Here is a 22315-nt window from a genome sequence, read left to right on the forward strand (position 1 = left end):
AGGCAGATGTCTAAATGTGCTAATTGGGCGATTTGTTTACACCATGCCAGGTGCTTGTGTGCAAGTTGAAGCGTGGCAACACTCCCAGCAGCAAGCAATGACCCACTTGTACAGCAGCGCCTTTTTTTCTCTTTAGTTTAACCCACTGTCACTGTTTATAATCAGAATGTTATATTGCAACATTAAAGGCAGCTGACTGGGGAAGCTACACTTTACTGGTCTGGGGTAGGTGGTGACACCCTTACAGCTGTTTGGTGGAGGTCACAAACATCAGGTTGAAGTTCTGTAATATTGCAGAGTCATTTCTTTAGGTTTTGAACGACATCAGCTGCTGCAGCAGCATGTGTTTTGCTGAGGCAATTAATAGATGGTGATTCAACTTGATGGCCATTTTTGCGGTGTGCAACAAACTAACAAAGACACCTCTCAGTATAACTAAACACAATTTGTCAATTAAATGTTATTTGTTTTTTGCCTCATCAGTTACTACTGTTTCTCCTTCATTTTCTCCACAGCCCCACCCTCATTTACAGTGACGCCACCACAATATGTGGAGGCGAAGGAAGGGGGAAGCACTCTGCTTAGCTGCTCTGCCCAGGGAAATCCAAAACCAATGATCAGCTGGCTGAGGGAGGGGGAGGAGCTCGCAACCAACGCAAAATACTCGGTAAGAAAAAATAATGGCTGTAATACTGATTTATGATTGGGTTTAAAAATAGAAGCAGGATGTGCACACAGATGGTGTCATCCACTGAGTCCATCTGTACTGAAAATATGTTATAAACTATATCTCACTCTGGCTAATATCAGTTTATTGTGTTGCTGTGCTGTGGAAATATTACATTTTTCTGTAATAAACATCAGTCAGTGGGTCAGTACCTGCTTTAGTCTTTAAGATTGGTGGTGCTGAGTCTTCTGATAATGGCATGTTGCAGTGAGTTAGTTTACAGATAGGGATGTGTTATTGTAAGAATAATATCAATATCTTTTATTTACATTTGATCACAGACACTGTAAACTGATATCTGAATGTATTTTGCATACAGGGCATATGAGGTTGTATAACATTTGGTTAACAAGGACCACAATTTTTGATCAGCCTGACTCTTTCTGTTTTTCTGTAATGTCTTTAGTGAAACAAAAATGTACCTTGAATCATTTCAGCAATGTTAAAAACAGCTTCTGGAGACACACCTCACATTTCTGTCGTCTGGTGATACCTGATTTATATTCCTGTGGATAAATTCCCAAACGTAGAGCTCCTGATGTCATGACGAGATATTTCTGGCACAGGCTCAGCAGGGCTTGATAGCGGCGAAATGTCTCAATTTAAAGCCTCAGCATAAACCATCAACAATAAACATCGGGTTTTTGGTATAAGTCGCACAGAACATTTAACACACCGTCCCTTTACAGATGACTCAGGAACACCAAAAACCTTCAACAGACGGTGAGGCATTGCAGCCACAGGATGTTGCAGCATGAGTAAAAGGTGCAAATGTCACTTATTCTCACAAGTACTCTCTCCACCTACACGTGTAGCTGACAGCTGAATGCAACCAGTACACATCTGGGAGTCTGAGCAGATACAGGAATCAGAAGTAGAGGAGGGAAAGTCCTGGTAAGCTAAAATATTAAATTCCCAGCAGCTCATAACTAAAAGAGCTGCTAGAATGCTTTGGACATGGTGTATTGTTGATTATGCAAAGCAAGCACAAGGGCACTGAAGGGTGTTTTTTGTGCTCCTTGTAATTGTTTTTGGAAAGTTTTGAAATGTGGATGCCTTCTTCCTTTTCTGCAGGCCTTCAAGTTCTCATATGTCACTGATATTGCAGTCTGCTGCAGGCGCTATCAACCCATTACAGCTGCCTGTGTGATATGGTGTAGAGGAAGTGACAGGAATGTCTGTTAGGGCTCTTTCTGCTTTCATTTTCATCCTTTTTTGCTCCACCATTACCCCCTTCAGCCACCTCTTTTTAACACCATCTCCTTATTAAATGATTAGACAACATTCTGATGCATTATTAATCAGCTTCTCCCTCATCAATATTACATTAGTTCTAATATGAATGTTTCACCAAAAAGGAGAGTCAAATAGCTTCACTGTTATATATGGAAAATATAAAAAAGCAGCGCATTTGCCAGCTTTCTTCATCCATTTCCCTTTTCTTTGTGTATGGCCAAGCAAAAGCCTCGAGCTTGCTCTCTCTCTCTCTCTCTCTCTCTCTCTTTCTCGTGATGAAAAGAGAACCAGTGTGTGTCTGCGTGTGTGAGCAAGCATAAGGGTATATTTGCTCACCCACATGCTCAGATCCATGGAGACGTGTTGGAGAAAGGGTGGAATGTGACAGACAGGGTTAGAGAGGAGAAGGAATCCTCATCCTACTTCTCGCTTTACTTTTCTTTACTGCAGACTTCTACTGCAGACTTCCTCCACCTCCTCATGCTTTTTTTTCTCGAATCATCTCTCCCTCACCTTGCATTGAGCTCATCCAAGTTATTAAAGGAGTTGAAACGGACTTATGACCATTAAATATGTTGAAGTTTGAGATAAATGAACATTGAAAGGCCCATCACAGGTTAACAAATCATGCTACAGCTTATCTTTCCTGCAACCTGCACTTTCTTCAGCAATTTACATGAAGTTGCACCAAGTAGTGTTTTGGTTTTGTTAGCTTCTTTAATGCACAGACCACAGGCATATTAAAAGAGAGGTGTTAGAAAGTGTAATAATGGCACAGCCTGAAAGCCAAGTTTAGGGTGGCACACCACATACACAAGCCAGGCACATTTTCAACACTTGTGAAAATGTCCCCCTTTCTTTATCGATGTCTCCTGATTCCTGTGCCTGCCTCTCTGCAAGCCACTGGAAAATAAAGGTAAAAATGCCCCAAAAAATAAAGGAATAATGATGTTCTCGTCCACAGACATGTGTCAACGGCAGGTAAAGACTTCTTGGCCCAGCACAGCATTGCATTTCAGTTGTTGCTGGGTAGTGGCCAGTTTTTCACAGTCCTGCATCACCTAATCCCATAATGCCTTGTGAAGTGCTCTTCGCTTTGAGCCGGACTTTTCCCTCAGCAGTCCAGCAGTCCAATTTTCTTCATTTATTTATTTTTGAATTTATTTTTTCAGGTTTTTTGTGCAAATGACGTGAGCCAAAAAAAATCTGTTCGCATTCTGCCTTAATATTTTACAGCTCCACCTTTATGAATACAATGAGAGCGAACAATAATAAAACACATAACACCTCAGGAAAAGGGCTCACATCAAGAATGGTATTTGTTTTTTATAGTAAGTTGTAACACAAATAGCAGATCAATAATACAGGTGCTGTATGTCAAGGTGGCTGAACAGTAACAGAACACAAGGCAAATCAGCCCAGTCAGTATTCACAATGTCATCAAGCTAAGCTTCAAATCAATGCTTCACAACACACCAGTGTTTAGTTTAGCTCAGCACTTCACGCATGTTGTATGTTGTTGCTGCAGTGATACTCAAAAGTGTTATCCTGTGACAGACATTCTGAGCGATCATGGCAACACAGTTTGCCAACAGACTGGCAGACGTTGAATGTTGCTTGTGCTGGTCTACTAATAGTTTCGGCTGTAAAACATTTGAGAGACAGATGAATAGGGATAATTCTGCAGGCATGGCAGATTCCCCCTCAGCTGCATGAATGGACAGACTACAGCTGTGTGTGACTTGAATGGACAGAGCCTCTCGCAACCTGTTACATAATTTATGAGGGCATTTTTGTTAAGTTTGGTAATTGCGTTTTTTTCTTTCTCCACTTATTGGTTCTCATCAGTTCCTGCGCACAGGGACACAAAAAAACATAGAGCCAGACGATTCAGACCTGGAGTTAGTTAAATTTTGTCCCATTCATGACTTTTATGTGTATGATGCATTTTCTTTCATGTAGACTCTCACCACAAACCTTATGTCTATATCGTTATATAAGCTACTGTTTGTTAGCAATGTAAAATAAACTAGTGGACTGTAATTAGGTTTGAAGTGGAGGTAGGATGCAGTATTTGTATGGTACTTTTTAAATTTTGACCATTATAGTTACAGTATCAACAAGAATTTACATCTGAATCAAGTTTACATGCCAATGAGTCAATCTCTACAAAAAATGCATCTTGACTAGTTTTTAGTAATGGATTAATGTAAATAATTTTCCCATGCAAAAATGACTCCAGCTCCTTGTTTTAACACTTAATCCTCACAGTATATCACCAAGTCAGTTAAACCTCAGGGATATCAATTTGTGCATTTAGGAAGCACATGTGATTGTGAATCAGTGTCACCTCTTTTAGTACAAAAGAAGGTGACGACAGATGCAATGGAAAAGCAAAAGAAAACCCCTTAAAAGGAAATGATTTTACACGTGGTGGCCACAGACAAACATACTTTTCTTATGCTTCCTGACTGATTCTTCTCAGGTTTTGTGTTTTGCTAGTGTCCTTGTCACTACTGGTAGCATAAGGCAGTACCTGCAGCCTAATCAGTTTGCACAGGTAGTACAGTTACTCCAAAAAGGCACATACATACATCACGAAGGTTTGCCGTGTCTCCCAGCACAGTCTCAAGCACCTGGAGGAGACACCAGGAGCCTGCTAATCATGTCCGATGAACAGTAAAAACTCAAAAGCACTGCACCTACTATCATAGAAGAGTAGAAAAAGTCAGGCAAATATTTACATTGTACAATTTTTGTTCAGATTGTAAATGATTAATCGATTAATCATTGACTCGCTAGTCTGAATATTTCCCTTGTGTTAATCACTGTATTTCATTGTTTGTATCAGAAGACGGATGTTATTCTGTTTCTCCTGCATGTAACCACAGGTACATGATGGCAGTCTCACCATACTTGGCATAACTAGAGATGACAGAGGGGCGTACACGTGCCGAGCCTACAGTGATCAGGGAGAAGTGCTCCACACCACCCGCCTGTTGGTTCAAGGTAAGCGAACTGTATCAGTCAAGCTAAGTCACTACAAAACTATTTATTTAAGTGTTTTTAACAAATGTATGTGTACAGATGTGGGAAAAAAGAGTAGTTAAGTTTTAGTACTTATCCTTCAAAGCATTTACTGTAGTAGCCTTTTAATGCAAAACTATGCAACTCTCAAATGTACTAATGTATGAAATATACTTTATGGATCTGTATCAGTCAGTCAATACCTCAGTCTGAGGTCTCTGTTATGTCATGCGTGTGTATTGCTGTGCACAGCCATGTGTGTACAACAGGATCTGTCTGTGAGAACGTCACCGTCTGTCTCCGGTCCATTAACCAGGCTCTCTTCTAGACACAGATCAGATAGACAGTTGTGATACCAGCCTCTAGTTCCTCTTGCTCTCCTGATGTAGCATCACTGGGGGGAGATTACAGTGTGTATTTAACAAGCAACCGAGCATCTCACTGTTATGGTAGAGTTAGTGTAAGGTCTGATTTAATGCCTGGCAAAACAGATGAACAACTCTTTGTTCCCAGTATAGTAAATATAAGTGCACAGATAGTGCAAACACACATTAAGAAACCATCAAGTTGTAACCTAGTGTAACCAGTTTTGGAGATATTGAATTCTCATATATACTTTATGGTTATTCTCAGACTTTGCCAACTATGCAAGTCATTAAAAAAAAAAAAAACCCATGACAACAAGGCTTCTCTTTTCTCATAAAAATATGCTTTGGAGATTTTCACAGGACACTAACACAATGCAAGCCAAAGTGGGCAGATGCTGAAACACAGAGACTTATCCGAAACAAAATTACACAACAATTATTTTGTGTTAAGATACTGGAGAAGAGTTTCCCTAGATTGTCCCCATATAGACAAACTTTTCAACAGAGTTTTAACAAATGAATGTTCCCATTTTCTAAAAATAACCAAGATAATTTGTTTACATGCTCTAGAAAAGGATTAAAATATTAGAGCAAAAATAAATCTAACATCAGCCAACCCCCAAATTGAGACACTGTGGGATACAATTTGTGCAGTAATTTTTTTTGGATTAAAAAGTAGTTTTTATTGGCCAGCTGCTTGATTTGATTACACCATGTTTTTCTGTTATTTTGTCCAACCCTATTCACAGAGCTTTCTCCTGCCATGAGTGAGGCTGAGCTTTAAATCTAACTCCCTGCAATCGAGTTAAACCTTATGTCATATTATAATCAGAATATGATTATATATCTTATACTACTGACTGTACACACACACACACGCGCACACACACACACACACACACACACACACACACACACACACATTGTTACATTTTACCTCATAAAACCTTTTAATGGATGAAATGCTTGAGTAACAGAATATAAAAATCTAGAGTAAGATGTAATAGGATGTTGAGTTTGTTTGGAGTTGGCATAAAAAATACTGGAAAAAAAAAAAATAGATGATATGACTCATATCCAGAGCAATAACAAGTAGATATCTGAGGAGTCATGATTCTCACTCTGGTGATCTGTTTTTAATTGTTATGTGAGACGGTGCCGTCAGTAGTCCCATCTGATGTTTAAAGCTGTTCTCGCTGAGAGGAAAATAACTAAGGAGCCTGTATCTGGGCCCACTCATAAAAGACAGCTTACCTTTCATGGCATCTGCTGTTTTATTGAGAGTTAAGAGCAAACCTGGAGTGTCTCGAGGGGTAAAAAGCTCACAATGTGAAGCACGCATAAGCTTCAACACTGAATAATATTAAGGTTACAGTATCTGGCTGCTCACTGTATTTTACATCAGACTCCGGTGATATATTGTAAATAACATACTGAATGTTCTCTCTCACTCTGAAAGAAAAAATAAAGACGTTTCCAAAGCAGGAGAAGTGATGGCTCACATATGGTTTTAAGACCATTTTATGATTTAATAATACTTTTCAATCTTTTAATGTGCTTTTCTATTGTTTGGTAGAAAACATATTTTAAGTTGTGATATGTAAGTTCTGTTCAGTTCAGTTCTAATCTGACTGAGCTACTCAGTTAAAGGCCAGGCCTGTTTAAGAGAAGATATAGATATATAACTGCTTAGAACATTATATTCTGTTATAAACCCCTTATTAATTCATCATATGCTGCTTCTAAATGCTAAACAGCATGTTTGGACTGTAGTTACCGCTCAGATGACAAAGAATTGCAAAATAACTTTTTACTTTACTTACTTACTGTGTTGTTACAGCTGCACAACAAACTCAAACTATTGTTTTTGTTTTTTTCCTTTTAGGGCCTCCATACATTGTGTCACCACCAGAAAACATCACGGTAAACATATCCCAGAATGCACCCTTCACCTGCCAAGCGGAGGCGTATCCTGGCAACCTGACCTATACCTGGTTTTGGGAAGAGGATAACGTCTACTTCAAGAAGTAAAGTTATGATCAAGTTTACTTCTGTACTGTAGCTGCAGTACCTCTCTGTGTATGGAAACATTTTAGTTTAGCGCTTAGGTGAGATTAGGACTTAGAGCTGCACTCATTTAAATCGACACCATGAAGCCTTGTGAAGTGACACCGTGTGTCTCTTAGCCCTTTGCTGCGCTAAATTTTGAGTCACTGTCAAATGGTATTTGCTCTCTGTATTTCTATATGTTTATGTGTGTGTGAGTGTGTATGTGTGTGTGCCCATGCCCTGTCCTGCTGTGATCTTAAAGGCAGTAAGACACAGCCTGGCAGGGGTCTGTCTGGAGCATGCCAGGCGAGTTAGTGTACTCTGATGACAATATCACATGACTCAGGCCGTGTGTCATCTTATGCCTCTCATGCAGTGATGATCTGAAGCATAGCCAGGACCTCTGTGGGCTCCCCAGAGCACGTCTTTAGAGTCTGAGAGGGTTTTTACAGAGAGCAAGTGACAGACAGAGCTAGTGGAAGAGAAGAATAAGTGAATGGGATTTTGACTGGCAGTGAAAACAAGTGCCTGAGGGGCTTTCACAGAGAGGGTGCACTGCAGTGTCCAGTCTAATTTTAAACAGCTTTAATGGCGGCGATCTTTACTTTTTTTCTGCAGGATAGGTAAGATTTACTTGAGAAAATTGTTACCCTTTTCTAATAAGGTACCCTTTATAAAACAATGAGCCAAGATATGGCCCCTTTACACTCCAGTCATGTGTGATCCTTGTGGCCAGGCCAACATAGGACCAAGTTTTTACAATGACTGCTGCTGCAACCCATGTCTACAAACTAACCAAGAACAAGACGACATGAAATGAAGCAGCATACACCACAGAATGAACACACACAGACCAAATCCATGAACTGTGACTCATCAGTGAAAGAACATAAACATGGATAGCACAGATGGACGACCCCAGTCAGTTTGCATTGGTTCTCATTTACAAATTTTTTGTGGACATTCCTCAGATTGACATTGTACAGTCTGATATAGAGCAAGACCCAAATTTTATTAGACCTTATGCACCTTATATGGGGTGACACACAATAAACTTACACAATGTTGTCACACAGTTTACAGGTTTTGATAGAGTTAAAACAGTTTTTCACTCAATGTGAGGAATATGACACTTACTTATCAAGCATCCTGATCTTGTTTATACGAAGTGGAGGAGGAATGTTTAAGAGAAGCTCATCGCTGGTCATGTGATTTGTGCTTCATCTTCCATAATGTTTTAATTCTTTAAAAAAAATTCAGCAATTTTAAGTTTTGCCCAGTGATATGCTTTTCTGCAAAACTAGATGTGGCTTTAATTTTTTTTCAGAAAAAACTTTTATTTTTGTGAGATCTGTAATTACTGCTGGAGCAGTTAACATGTGAACAGCATAATTTATAACATATAATGTTGGACTCTGTGGGGGTCTTACTGTTTGTTGCAGGACTCCTTGTTCTTCTTTTGTCTGAATATCAGTCTACCTACCTGAAGTGGATAAGAATCTAAACATCTAATTTGCCCAACACATACATATATACTGTGTGTATATTGCATATATTGCACAATTTTCATCTGTGGTTTGATATATGATCATGTATATATATATATACATATATGTATATAATACATAATTATGCATTTATTATTAACAATGTATTGGTTTCCCATATAAATGCACATTTCCAATACAAACAAATATAGATTATCTAATAAGAAAATAAAGGAGCAAAATACCATATCTAGAACCAATAAAATAAAATGTTTATTTCTACTTTTGGACCATTTTGAATAAAGATCTAATTATTTATGTGTTTTGGTCGAAATCAGTCAATGGGACTTTTCACAATCCAGCAATATGTAATCTCTAAAACTTTAGTAACCTATACACTACCTACCTGTGAGCCACTGGTTATAATTGATAAACTTGGTACTGCTTTATTTGAGAGACAGTCAATTAGAACTTCAGTGCTGTTTCATGATAAAATGGTGAATTACTGTGTGGTTAAGGAGAGTAGCGCCATTAAAAAAGACAGAAAATTGAATACTGTATGTGCTCCATCATTTGTGTGTTTAATTTTAAATGGTGTCAAGAGGGAAAGCACTGTTTGACTCTCTGCTGCTCTCTTATGGCACCTTAATGTAATGTACCAAAAAAAAAAAAAAAAAATAGAAATAGATGGGTGCCCTGTTGTGTTGGTGTGTTTCAGTACACAGTGTGACAGGACGTCTATGTGTCTTCTTGCAGTGATCTAAAGCTCCGAGTGCGCATCCTCATCGACGGCACCCTTATCATCTTCCGGGTCAAGCCAGAGGACGCTGGGAAATACACCTGCAGTCCGAGCAACAGCCTCGGCATCTCGCCCTCAGCATCAGCCTACCTGACTGTTCAGTGTGAGTGTTACCGTGGCAACAAAGTGGCGGGGGAGGGGCGGGAGCGGGCTGTGTGAGGAGAAGGAAACAGCAGCAGCAATATGGAGGCTGCTCGTGGTGGTGGCTGCTGTATTTTCTGGCTGATCCGCCATACCACTGTAATGCAAAGTCACCTTCTTCAATTTCAAGGTCACACTTTACACAGAGGGAGCAGAGATTCCCCTTCATCATTTTGACTGAGCCTATTTGACCGTTTTCATCGTCTCAGAGGATTTTATTGATTGAATTATAATCTATTTCGACTCCAGCCTCATTCCTGTGCACAAAGATGGAGACCGTCTTGTACTCAGGCTCCATTTTTCCTGGCCTTTTTTTGAACCTGGCCCCAGGAAATAAAACGGTGACTTTCCGGTTTTACAGTCACGGCTGATGAGACAGAAACAACACTACTAGCTATCTGACGTTTCATCATCAGCCCTTGGGTGTTGTGCTAATTTGCTCCCAAGTTGCTGCTGGTTATTGATTACCGTGCTGCACAGTATGAGAGAGAGAGATGGTGGATTCACAGCACTGCAGGCTCTGATTTCTTTACAGGCTTCAAATACAGCAGGCCATTTTGAAACCAGTGTCTTGAATATTTTATGCAAAGCATATTATGGGCCTGTATTTATCAAGCACCTCAAAATCACTAAAGTTAACCAAGCACTAAAAACACTCCTACATGTAACTAAGAGTGGGTCTGTCGGAATAATTTCTTGGTTGAGCATCTTTCACTTAATTACGGCAGTAAACAAAGACCAATGGTCAATACATTTGATGTGTGTTTTTGTATATTTCAGTGATTCCCTATTGATGCTAAATGAACAGTCCTTTATTTTAATAATTTAAATCAACTAAATGCAGCTGCAGGTGTGAAAAGTCAACACAAAAAGTTAATTCAAAAAATTTATTACCACACATCTTTACTACAGTAGTATCAGACGCTGCAGTCATCGTGTGATGCTTAACGTCTGTGTAACGTGAATTTATATGACAATTTTATAGGTGTTATTGATACTGCAACCTGTCATAGTTATATAGTCATTTATTAACCATTTACATACTGCTTTTAAAGTTAAATAGGGCCATTTAAAGTAAAATGTTACCAAGCAGTGTATTTATAAATAAAAATAGTAGGTAGTTTGAGTTGGCTGGGGAAATGGCCCTGTCCAATCATATCTTTTTACAAGAGTGTACATTGCACAAAGATGATCTGAGTTTATCTTTATGACTATTGAAATTGTTGGTTCAGGCGGAAGCAACACTGGGGCACGGTTGTATTTTCCACATTCCCAAAAACATTCGAGGGCATCGGTCTCTGAGGAGAGATCATGTGCTCTAATCTGCATTCTGCACAAATACAGTCTAATTTACTTTTTGTCAAAACACTGTTTTAACAAGCTTATTGTCATTTCCAAAACATCCTATGCATGAACACACTCCAAACATTTTGATTTCCTAAATTAAGAAAGTTGATAAAACACTGACTCATTTTTCTTTGTGGCCAAGCTTAAAGGGATTTTCTATTCTGAGACTTTGATCTTTTCCTTCTAGTAACAGTCCACATGTTCTGCTGTGAAAGGTTCTTTACACATTAGATTATATCAAACATTCATGTTATTGGTCATGTGTCCAGCATCCCTCACACTTGTCTTTCCTTTACTTTCAGACCCTGCCCGAGTGATCAACATGCCCCCAGTCATCTACGTTCCACGGAAACTGCCAGGTATCATTCGCTGCCCAGTGGACGCCAACCCACCTGTGACATCAGTGAAGTGGGAGAAAGATGGTTATCCTCTCAGAGTGGAGAAGGTCAGTCTGCTTCAGGCCTTTAATAAGTCAGGCCATTCTCTGGGTTACTTCTATATTACCTTTAAATGCCTTTGCTTTGTTTTCTATGTTTTGTGTTGCTTTCCTGCAGTTCTGTACTGTATGTCTCAGGCTAAATAGAGTTTGACAGTTGTTCCAAATTCATGTGAAATATGATTATGCTGCGATACAGTATGAACCATTGTTGATTTGTAGGTGGCTCCATCCGCCCCACAGTATCGGTAATTATCAGATCAACAATAGATTTTCTAACAAGAACACAGTTTTTTTTGTTCAAAATGTTCAGTTTAAGTTGCTAGACTGAGATTTTTAATAAACAAACAAAATACAGTCATACATGTGCAGCCTGCAGCCTCAAGTGGTGAGTAGAGCTAACTTTATTATGGGTTTAGTCCAGAGCCAATGGCATTGATCTTTTTGATCAATTTGGACATAGTGCTTTGAAGTTAGGGACATCATATTTCAATCATATTTCATATTCCTGTGTGTTTTGTCAAGATTATTTTTTCTTTATTTTTTCTTTATGTATAAACCCATTAATACATACCAGTACATGTGTATTTTACGTTCAGCTAAGATTTTATAATAGTACCTAGTCCATTAGGTGATACAATGTCACTGATTTAAATGGTCTCATTTTTAATCAATGGTCTTTGTAAATATAGTAAGCAATCAATAACTCAGCTAAGGAGTTTCGTTATCATTTCAGTATCTATCACTGTCACTATCCTGTCTTTGTGGAGCAGTGTCTCTTTCAAATTTGTGTCCCTCAGTCCCTCTCTCTCTCTCTCTTTCTCTCTCTCTTTCTCTGTTGCTCTGTTTATCTGCTCTCTAATCTGTTGTCACTGAGGTCACACAATATTTTGCTGCTGTTGAGGTCAGGACTGTATTGCATAACCACCTGATTTAAATAGAGTTTTGGGGTATTTCTGTTTTTCTGTGCAGTTCAAAAACATTTAGATGGGACCCTGAGATTTCAGGAAAAACCCTGAAATCAAGCATTTTAGATGCCCCCTTGTCTTGTAGTACCCTGGTTGGAGCCTGATGCCAGATGGAAGTATCCGGGTGGCGGAGGCCACAGAAGACTCCCTGGGCACCTACACCTGTGTGCCTTACAACGCCCTAGGTACCATGGGCATGTCCCCCCCTGCCACTTTGGTGCTAAAGGTACATCATTGCTGCACTGGGAGTGTCTGCAGTTCAGTTTCAGGTTCATGTTTTATTATGGACAGGTCTGCCCAGAAGTATGCATGATGTGTGATTGTGTGTGTTTATCAAGGATCCCCCTTACTTTAATGTGAGGCCTGGGGGGGAGTACCGTCAGGAGGCTGGGAGAGAGCTAGTAATCCCCTGTGCTGCTTCTGGAGACCCTGATATACCATCCATCACCTGGAGAAAGGTGTAGTAGACAAAACACATTCCCATAACAAATCTTCTGAAAAGTAAATCATTTTGTGTTTGCTTATACTTTTAAGGATTTATGCTGAAATATGTGTTTGCCCAGCTCTGCTGAACCATGTCACTGTAATTTTTGTCTCCATTAAAGGTGGGGAAGCCAAGCAGGAGTAAGCACAACATCCTACCCAGTGGCAGCTTACAGTTTGTGTCCCTCAGCAAGGAGGACCATGGAGAATGGGAGTGTGTAGCCACCAATGTGGTCACAAGCATCACTGCCAGCACGCGTATCCTAGTCATCGGTACAAACTGCACAATCTGCACGGTGCTCTCAGCTTCCTCAGCCACTGACCTTTCATAGATATTTTGAGTTCAGTGGGGTCCCACTTTGCTGTCTTTTAAATTATGTGCATGAAGAAGACGAAGAAGAAGAACCTCATCTGTCATCTCCACCAATTTTTTCCCCTGTGCATCATTAAAATGTCATTTGATCTCATCTGTAATCACTTCATACAGTTAATTTAATGCCTCAATTTGTAACTTGCAGTGTGGTATCCACCCCTCTGCTAAATCCCTGGTACTGCAGTCTTCGTCTGTTAAGTCAATCGACCAAAAACATTATTTTACTCTTAAACTGATTAACTGAAGGGTTGACAGAGGCATGCAGCGTTATGAAGTTTACAGACAGTTGCGAACGTGCACATACACAAAGATTTCATTGTTAAGGCTTTTTTTAAAAATCTTTGGACCTTGGCTTTTTCGCTGTGCGTTTAAAGGTCATGGTACCTCCAGCCTTCAAACGAATTGTTGAATGTCTCCTTTAACATACAAATATACAAATTATAGGGTTCCGATTTTTAATAAGTAATTTTGGTGCCTTTGTCTTTGGGCAGCTATTATCCAATTTGAGATTGTAGCACTGATTATGCCCGTTCCGTGTTTTGTCTTTATAGCAGTAATAACAGCTATTTTAGGCAGGTACGATACATGCATTGCCCCAGTAAAGGGGCAGAATTTTAGAAAAGTGTAGTCCTCCACCCTTAGCCCTTTAATGTTTGCAGAGGGAAGAGCACTACATGTGATCACTTTCAAATTTTGAATTTTTTTTTTTTTTTGTAATTTAACTCTATATCAAGAGAGATGACAATGGTCTCTTAGCTAGGAAACAAACCATGAATGCTGTAACCATATGGCATGCACCCCAGCCTCTGAAATGTAAAAGAAATGTTATTACAATAGTATTTTATTGAAAGATCTGTGTTTTTTTTTTTTACATCTTGAGAAAATAAGCTCATTTACTTTATGGCATATAGTTAGTTAATGTATACCTCTCTCATGTCTGAACATTAAACATGGAGCTAGCAGCAGCCACTTGGCTCAGACTAATACAGAACTAGGAGGAAATAGCTGACCCGATTGTGATCAAAGGTAAACAAAGGTCTACCAGCCTTGTGGCCTCACAGCGAGAAGACTCTGGGTTCAAACCAGTGCCTTTCTGTGCAGAGTTTACATGTTTTCCCCATGCACTCTGGCTTCCTCCCACAGTCCAAACACATGCAGGTTAGATTCATTGTTGCCTCCAATAAATTGCATGTGGGTGTGAATGTTTCTGTCTACATGTCAGCTCTGTGACAGACTGGTGATCTGCCCCCCAAAGGCATACTGTAGATAAGGGATTTATCTAATTTCTCTGGACAAAAAACAAGTTACTTAATGCTAACTTGACTTTACTGAGCCTTCTGGCTTTAGCATTAGATAGTGTGTAGAGATATGAGATTATATTAATGTTTCAGCAGGAATAAGCATATTTTCCAAATGTTAAACTATACATTTATCTGTTCATCTGTGAAATGTGAGCAAGTCAGTGAATCTGCCCCAGTATCCCATTGCCCCAGTGCCTATAGAGTCATTATAATGTCACACAGCTGGCAGTGCTCATCCTACTTCCGTGTGACCAGCCCGCAGCTGGCAGGTGTCACAGGGCAGCACACACAGCTGTGCTCCTCAGACCATGCTCAGGTCTCTCTTTTATGCCAGGGAGAAGCAGCTGGCTTCAGGCCACACTGCAGCTGTTAGGTGGGTGGAACTGCAGACAGCACTGCTGCTCTTGAACTTGACCTTAGAGTGGTCAACACCTCAACCAGCATCACTTTATCCCCCAAGATACATGATGCAACACAGCAGGTTGTGGATGTAAACAACATCAAATTCCATCTATCCATCCATTTTCTATACCCTCGTATTCCTATTTAGGGTCACAGGGATCTGCTGGAGCCTATCCCAGCTCTCTTTGGGTGAATGCAGGGGTACAGCCTGGACAGGTCACCAGCCCATCACAGGGCCACATATAGACACACAAAGACAAACAACCTCACACACTCACACTCACTCCTATGTTTTTGGACTGTGGGAGGAAACCCATGCAACCGCAGGGAGAACATGCAAACTCCACACAGAAAGGCCAGGTTACGAGCCCACGACCTTCTTGCTGGGAGGCACCAGTGATGACCACTCATCCACCGTGCTACACAACAACATCAAATCGCTCAGTATAATAAATATTTTCAAACACAATCAGCCATCAGGAGTCTGGTTAGCTTCATTCCTGCTGAGTGATATTAAATGACCATTTTAACTAGTTGTATACTAGTTGTAAATTAGTACTTATGTGCTTTAAATTTATTCCCACTCTCTTTCTCTGTCTCTCTAAACTACTCAGGCACCAGCCCACACGCTCCTGGCAATATCCACGTATTGCCCTCGACAACTACTGCTAATGTGTCCTGGGAACCAGGTTATGATGGCGGCTTCGAACAGACATTCTCTGTGTGGTACGGTCCAGTGTGAGTGCTCTTAGTTTACTTCAAATCAGTGGCAGCAGTCTGCAGATGTGGAAACACTACCTGGAGGCTATCAGCCCAGTTTGACATACAGTAGGAGCAGGGTTCTCTCATTGACGGTGATAAAATATGCAGTTCAGTCAGAGGTTCGCAGCAGAATTGTTTTGACAGCACATTTCTCTAGGTATTTCATGTGCATAATTCATAGTGTGTATTAGGTGAGTAACGGAGGGCCACTGCAGCAACATGCCTCTCAGCGTTATACATGAGCTGTATGCACCTAGTAGGCAGAACAGTGAACATATTTGTTTGATGCATGAGTAAATGAAGAAACTGATACTGCTGTAGGTTTTTGCCACAGCTGCCATATGTGCAATGGCATTTCACATGGAGATGAAACTACAGATTTATATGGGTCAAAGTGTTGTAATTAGTAAGAGATAATTACATGCTAGACAAATTTTGCATTGTCTATCCAAGGCACACATTACACCCTACTGGAGTGTAGTGGATGTAAACACAACTAAAAAACAGTGATTTGTCCTTAACATGGCTGTATGTAAAGTGTGCATTTTGCCAGTAATAAGTAAAATGCACAAAAGAACTAGGCAAGTTTATAGTTGTGTTCAGGTTTTATCCTCTTCAGCATCACTCACCTTGTTTTTGCTTAGCTAATATCAAAAGTCAGATGAATGAAGAGAGAAATGGATGAACATGTTGATATGCTCATCTAGTTTGCTATCAGTTATTCCTGTGTTCACAGCAATTATATTTTGAGAAGCAGAAAATAAATTGATGACTTGTTTTTTCCAAAGTTTTGACTTTCAGGATGCAAACAGGTGGCTGCGCTCCTCTTTGATTGGCACACGTTTATACCTAAATAACTAGTTTTGGTAAATCAGCAATAAGAACAAAATGTTGTCTTTTCAATGCGAAGCTGGTCAGTGTCATTAAAACAGTACAGTAGACATTATTCTGTGTGGAAGTCCACACACTTACATACAGGGAGTAGAGGTGAAGAAGGTGAAGGATTTTAAGTACCTAGGGTCAACAGTCCAGAGCAACAGAGAGTGTGGAAAAGAAGTGAAGAGACGTGTGCAAGCAGGTTGGAACGGGTGGAGGAAAGTGTCAGGTGTGATGTGTGACAAAAGAGTGTCAGCAAGAATGAAAGGAAAGGTGGACAAGACAGTGGTGAGACCATCAATGTTGTCTGGTTTAGAGACTGTGGCTCTGAGAAAAAGACAGGAGGCAGAGCTGGAGGTAGCAGAGCTGAAGATGTTGAGGTTCTCTCTGGGAGTGATGAGGATGGATAGGATCAGGAATGAGGACATCAGAGGGACAGCTCATGTTAGATGTTTTGGAGAAAAAGCCAGGGAAGCCAATTTGAGATGGTTTGGACATGTTCAGAGGAGGGACAGTGAATACATTGGTAAAAGGATGCTGAGGTTAGAGCTGCCAGGAAGGAGGCCTAGAGGAAGACCAAAGAGGAGGTTCTTGGATGTAGGAAAAGAAGAATAAGTCCACACACTTATGTACACATGCAGCGTTATGTTTACATTTTCTTGCTAAGCCTGAGGCTTAGTTTTAAGTCAGCTGTTGTTGGAAATATTTCAAATTAGAAAACTAAAACTGTCCAGTGGCCAGTTGTAATGCCTGCAATATGAGTATTTTATGAGGTGATAGTGATAGGTCAGTACTACCAATTTGATACGACACCTAGAACACAGTGAGTTTTACTATAATGCTGCACTAAGCAGAATTTGATTTGTAGTAGTTGCAACTGCAAATATTAAATTTGTTATTTTTCTCACATCTTTCTACTTGGCACTCTGCTGTGTACTGTACTTACTGTTGCAACAACGCAATTTCCTCACTGCGGGACAAATAGAGGTTTTCTTATCTTATCTTATCTTAAAGTGAAGCTTATGTCACTTTGATGAGGGATATATTTTTACAGTTAGAGTAACGATATAAACACTTTCAGATGCTCCCGAATGCCACACCAAAGGTTTTTGTCCTGAAAAAGCTAAAACACCCAGGTTCATACATTAAAACATTCCAGACAAGTAGGCTGGTGCAAGACCATGAAGTCCTTCCAAGACAAGTAAATAATTTTACTTAGTTTTATTTTTAATCGTACTGCACATTGTGTTCTGTTTTTCTGTCTCATTTCTGTTCTCAGGTCAAAGAGAATGGATTTCGGTCCTCATGACTGGCATTCGATGCCAGTTTCTGGTGCTCAGACCTGGTTACTGGTGTCAGGGCTGGAGCCTGGAACAGAGTATCAGTTCAGTGTGTTGGCACAAAACAAACTGGGCACTGGCCCTTTTAGTGAAGTGGTGACTGTCAACACTGCAGGTGGGTGCCATAAATCAAAGGTTTTTCCATCTATGTCAACTCACTGAGCTGCACTATTTATAGATTTAGAATAAAATTATTAGAAGCAGTATGGGGTATACTGCCCTCTAGTGATGTCTAAATTGATGTATTCAAGAGCCTAATTTCTACATGTATAATTTCCATATATATATATATATGTAAAATGTGTGCTGTTCTTTCATGATATAAAACAGTAAACATTAAATCCACCAATATTAAACGCCAAAGCCAACAAATTATTTTTAATAACTAAGCAAACCAGATTTTATCAGAAATGTAATGCCCGTGCCTAAGATTTACAGGCATCATAAGGAAACAAACTGATTTCAGGTGCACAATGCCAGTCCAAAAACACATGAACAAATATATTGTAGATCATGTCTTAATGTGGTCAGCTACGAAATAAGTATTTCTCATTTTACACACTGTGAATTGTTGAAGCACAGTTGTAGTTTAATTATAATGTTGGCACTGGGCCATTTAGATATGCCAATAGGCCAGCAGGTACAGGCTTTATTAATGTTATTACTTCAACCCGTGTTTGACAGGTCATCCTGTTTGCTGTGAGAAAGATGTGTGTGGGGAAATGAGTAGTTTGTCAGTCACTTAAGCTAAATGTAGCTGCTGCTAAGAAATTCATGTTTAATGTGTATCATTACTGTATATTCTTGTGTGTGTTTGGATAAGTCTTTACATGCCCGCCATGTGAACACAGACTAAATTAAAGGTGTGTGGTATTTAAAATCAATGTCTCAGCAAAAAAAGGCATGAAAGGAGAAAAGTGCAAGGCTGGAATTTCCACCATATATATGGCAGGCACAAAAAAAGTGTAGGTTTTGATTGAAGGAATGCATAAAACAAGGCACACACAAATTCTGTAACATCCACACAATGATTTTTTTTAAAATCAAGAGAAAAGTAAAATCATCCTCAGAATTGGAGATTTAGGAAAACATAGAAATGAATGCATGAATTCATGTTATATAGCTATACAAATATATCCAGGCAGCTTGGGCTTACAGACACCTAAATTCATACAAGCCATTATTATGACTACACAACATAAATCAGACATCACTCATAGTCTTATTCCTAATGCAACATTTCTTTTCTTTCTTTGTGAAATATAAATGGAAGATAGACTTTGGATAAAGACATAACTGGTACATCACATGATACACCAGAGTATTAACCAGAGTATTTTACTGCAAAGTATCATTCAGAATGTTTTTGTCTTTGTAAAATGTGCAAAATTACTGGTCCACAGGCTCTCCCCTGGGCACCCCAGAACCACTGGTGCTTCTTACTCCACCACGTTGCCTCACAGCCAACCGCACGCAGCACGGAGTCCTCCTCACTTGGCTCCCTCCAGCGAACCACTCCTCGCCAATCGACCGATACATCATGGAGTTCCGCCTCGGGGAGAGGTGGGAGGTGCTGGATGACTTGATCCCATCCACTGAGACCGAGCTCATAGCCCGAGACCTTGTTCAGGTTAGTTAAATGCACATTTTGATAGAAGGTTTTCACTCTTCGTTCTTTTATTTCTTTGAATCCTAAGTGGTGCAGGAACAACTGAGGAAGGAGGAGGAACAACTGAATGAAAAGTTAATCTTACAGAATCGTTTTTTGTTCCTGGTTCCAACCATAACTGGTAATAACATCAACATGTATTATCGTTATCATATGTAATTAATTTTAGAGAACTGACCACTGATCAGTATTGACTGTCCTAATCAAAGTGTATTTTTTTATTTAGCTTAATTTTAATTCATTGCATTTTAATAGTATTCAGCTGTAGACAACAAAATCTAATTTCTAAAAACTTATTTTTAGTGCTTTAGTGCTTAAATTACTACATAACATTTAAACAAAACAGTTGTAAATCTGAATTCTCTTATAATTATGCTGACATTAAACACAAAAGACTTACTGCATGTGACATTATAAAACCCAGTCACAAAATGCTTTGAACAAACAATGCAGTCTGTATCATAAGAGTGTGTTTGGTGTGTGTTATTGACAGGAGTCCTGGTACGAGTTTCGAGTGATGGCTGTTATGGATGACCTGATCAGTGAGAGCAGCAATGTAGTGGGAGTGTCCAGCACAGGTCGGTTTCATCTCTGAGAAGTATTCTGAACTACATATTGAAATGATTGACCCTCGAGGGAGTACATTTGGGAGCTTTTTGTTCGCAGCCTTCCCATTTTACCTCCTCGTCTGTCCCCTTAGACCCCTTCCCCCCTGCGGAGTTGCCTGAAGAGGGCCTGGCACGGCCTGTGGTGGCGGGTGTCGTGGCAACTATCTGTTTTCTGGCAGCAGCAGTACTATTCAGCACTCTAGCAGCTTGCTTTGTCAATAAGCAACACCGTCGCAAACTTAAGCGTAAACCAGGTCGGTGTCCCTCTCCACTTAATTCACATATATTAAATATAGTGCGTGGCCCACCATGGATGGATTACAGACCTATGAGGCACAGGTTAGGGGGTCCTTGGCCAAACCTCTTATTATATGTTTATTACTGTTAATAAATTGGACAAAAGACAGACAGACAGACAGACACAAAAGGGCTACAAAGAGACACAAAATATATATACATATATAAAATATACACAAAATATATATAAAGAGATGCATATATGCTGTAAAATGACAGATGCAAATTCAAAAGAAAAAGGAGACAAAGACACTCAGAACAACTACAGGTACAAATACATACTAAACTGTCAAATACATACCGAACTACAAGGTGCCACCGATTCAAAATAACCAAACAAAAAAAAAAAGTACCATAAATAAATGAAAATCAAACACAAAGAGACAAAAAATCCAGACTCAACGCAAATACTGTACATGCAAAAGAACTAGAACTGGTTAAAAAAAACAGAGTAGTAGTAGAAACAGTGATGCAAAATGACGCATGCGTGAGTGATGCAGAGCCTGGTACATATATGTGCCCAGGTGTCCATTGTATCATAATCATTCCACGTGTCTGACTTCTACTTATGGTGTTCAACAAAGGAAATGCTAAAATGAATTATTTTTGTCCTCTCAGATCCTCCCTTGTCGGTGACACACTTCAGGAAAAGCATTGAATCACCGTAAGTAAAACCTATGCCAGAGCCCAGGTCCAGAGGTGGCAACTACTGTGCATCTTCTTTTGCATTTATTACAAACTTTTTCTTCCTTGCAACACTTTGACAAGACATTTAATAATGAATAACAGGGAAACCTGCCAAAAAGCAACTAGTAATAGTCTTTTTAGAGTCTTGTTGGTGAAATTGCATATTATACAATCCATGCATTGTGATGTGCTTTCAGACAAGAGGTGATACAGCAAAAGATTGTGTATTTAAGCACTAACCAAATAAGCATGCAGAAGAAGCAACTTTGACGAACAATAATAATAATAATGAAAAAAATCATTGATTACATGCTCAAGCTTTTCTGGAGGGTGTGGAAGAACATGTACAGTAGCAACACCTGGAATGTCATGGGCAGAAGAATAAGTAGAGTCCAAAGTGGTCAAGTCAACATTTTAAGCACATTACCCAGAGTGACCAAACTACAATACGTGCATTTCTGATCCATCTGTATTCTTTAACCTCAAACACTGTCTGCTTTCTGCATGATACTCAGTGTTTAATAATCTGTTTTTTTTTTAGCTGCATATTTATTGTATAGTGTCAGCTACATATGTGCACTTGTCTGTCTGTCTGTCTGTAAAACTTGTGTACATCATTTGTGACAATAATCTGTGCAAATCCCATTTCAGAATAAATGTTTGTTTTTGCCTGAGATTTTAGGTAAATCATTTTTATGAGATCACTTTTGTCTATTTTAATTAAATGGAGCAGGCAGGTCAGTGAGGTTACGCTGAGTTCTTCCTGCTAAGGGCGTAGTTAAAGATGAACCAGGCCTATGTCGTTTGTCTCCCATCGCAGGCCTCCTCTCACCCCCTTGCCAGGGGTAGAGCCCTGCTGGGACGAGCCTGCCAGGAGCAGTTTCTTGCCCCCGCCCGCCAGCCCCCTGTGAGTGCCTGCCTGCACCAAAATA

At 39.7% G+C, this 22315-nt stretch overlaps 1 protein-coding gene across 9 annotated transcripts in view; it reads left to right on the plus strand.

The window, feature by feature from the left end:
• The window catches only part of igsf9ba (immunoglobulin superfamily, member 9Ba), a 56965-nt gene that overhangs the window by 25586 nt on the left and 9064 nt on the right, over positions 1–22315 (plus strand). For 5 of the 9 annotated variants that reach the window (XR_004463191.1, XM_026315514.1, XM_033325495.1 and 2 more), the window contains 15 exons: positions 516–667; positions 4855–4972; positions 7244–7385; positions 9651–9796; positions 11484–11626; positions 12671–12811; positions 12924–13043; positions 13191–13341; positions 15759–15882; positions 18062–18237; positions 19526–19752; positions 20285–20369; positions 20492–20653; positions 21315–21360; positions 22204–22290. Coding sequence is in view for 8 of the 9 variants with exons in the window: in XM_026315514.1 (XP_026171299.1) it covers positions 516–667; positions 4855–4972; positions 7244–7385; positions 9651–9796; positions 11484–11626; positions 12671–12811; positions 12924–13043; positions 13191–13341; positions 15759–15882; positions 18062–18237; positions 19526–19752; positions 20285–20369; positions 20492–20653; positions 21315–21360; positions 22204–22290 (2020 nt within the window). In the remaining variant the exon portion in view is untranslated. Of the gene's footprint in view, positions 1–141; positions 226–515; positions 668–4854; positions 4973–7243; positions 7386–9650; positions 9797–11483; positions 11627–12670; positions 12812–12923; positions 13044–13190; positions 13342–15758; positions 15883–18061; positions 18238–19525; positions 19753–20284; positions 20370–20491; positions 20654–21314; positions 21361–22203; positions 22291–22315 lie in introns of those variants that run through there. The other 4 variants (XM_033325498.1, XM_033325494.1, XM_026315518.2 and 1 more) reach the window with 4 other exon arrangements.

The sequence above is a fragment of the Mastacembelus armatus genome, chromosome 13 (assembly GCF_900324485.2).
Source record: "Mastacembelus armatus chromosome 13, fMasArm1.2, whole genome shotgun sequence".
Lineage (NCBI taxonomy): Eukaryota > Metazoa > Chordata > Actinopteri > Synbranchiformes > Mastacembelidae > Mastacembelus > Mastacembelus armatus.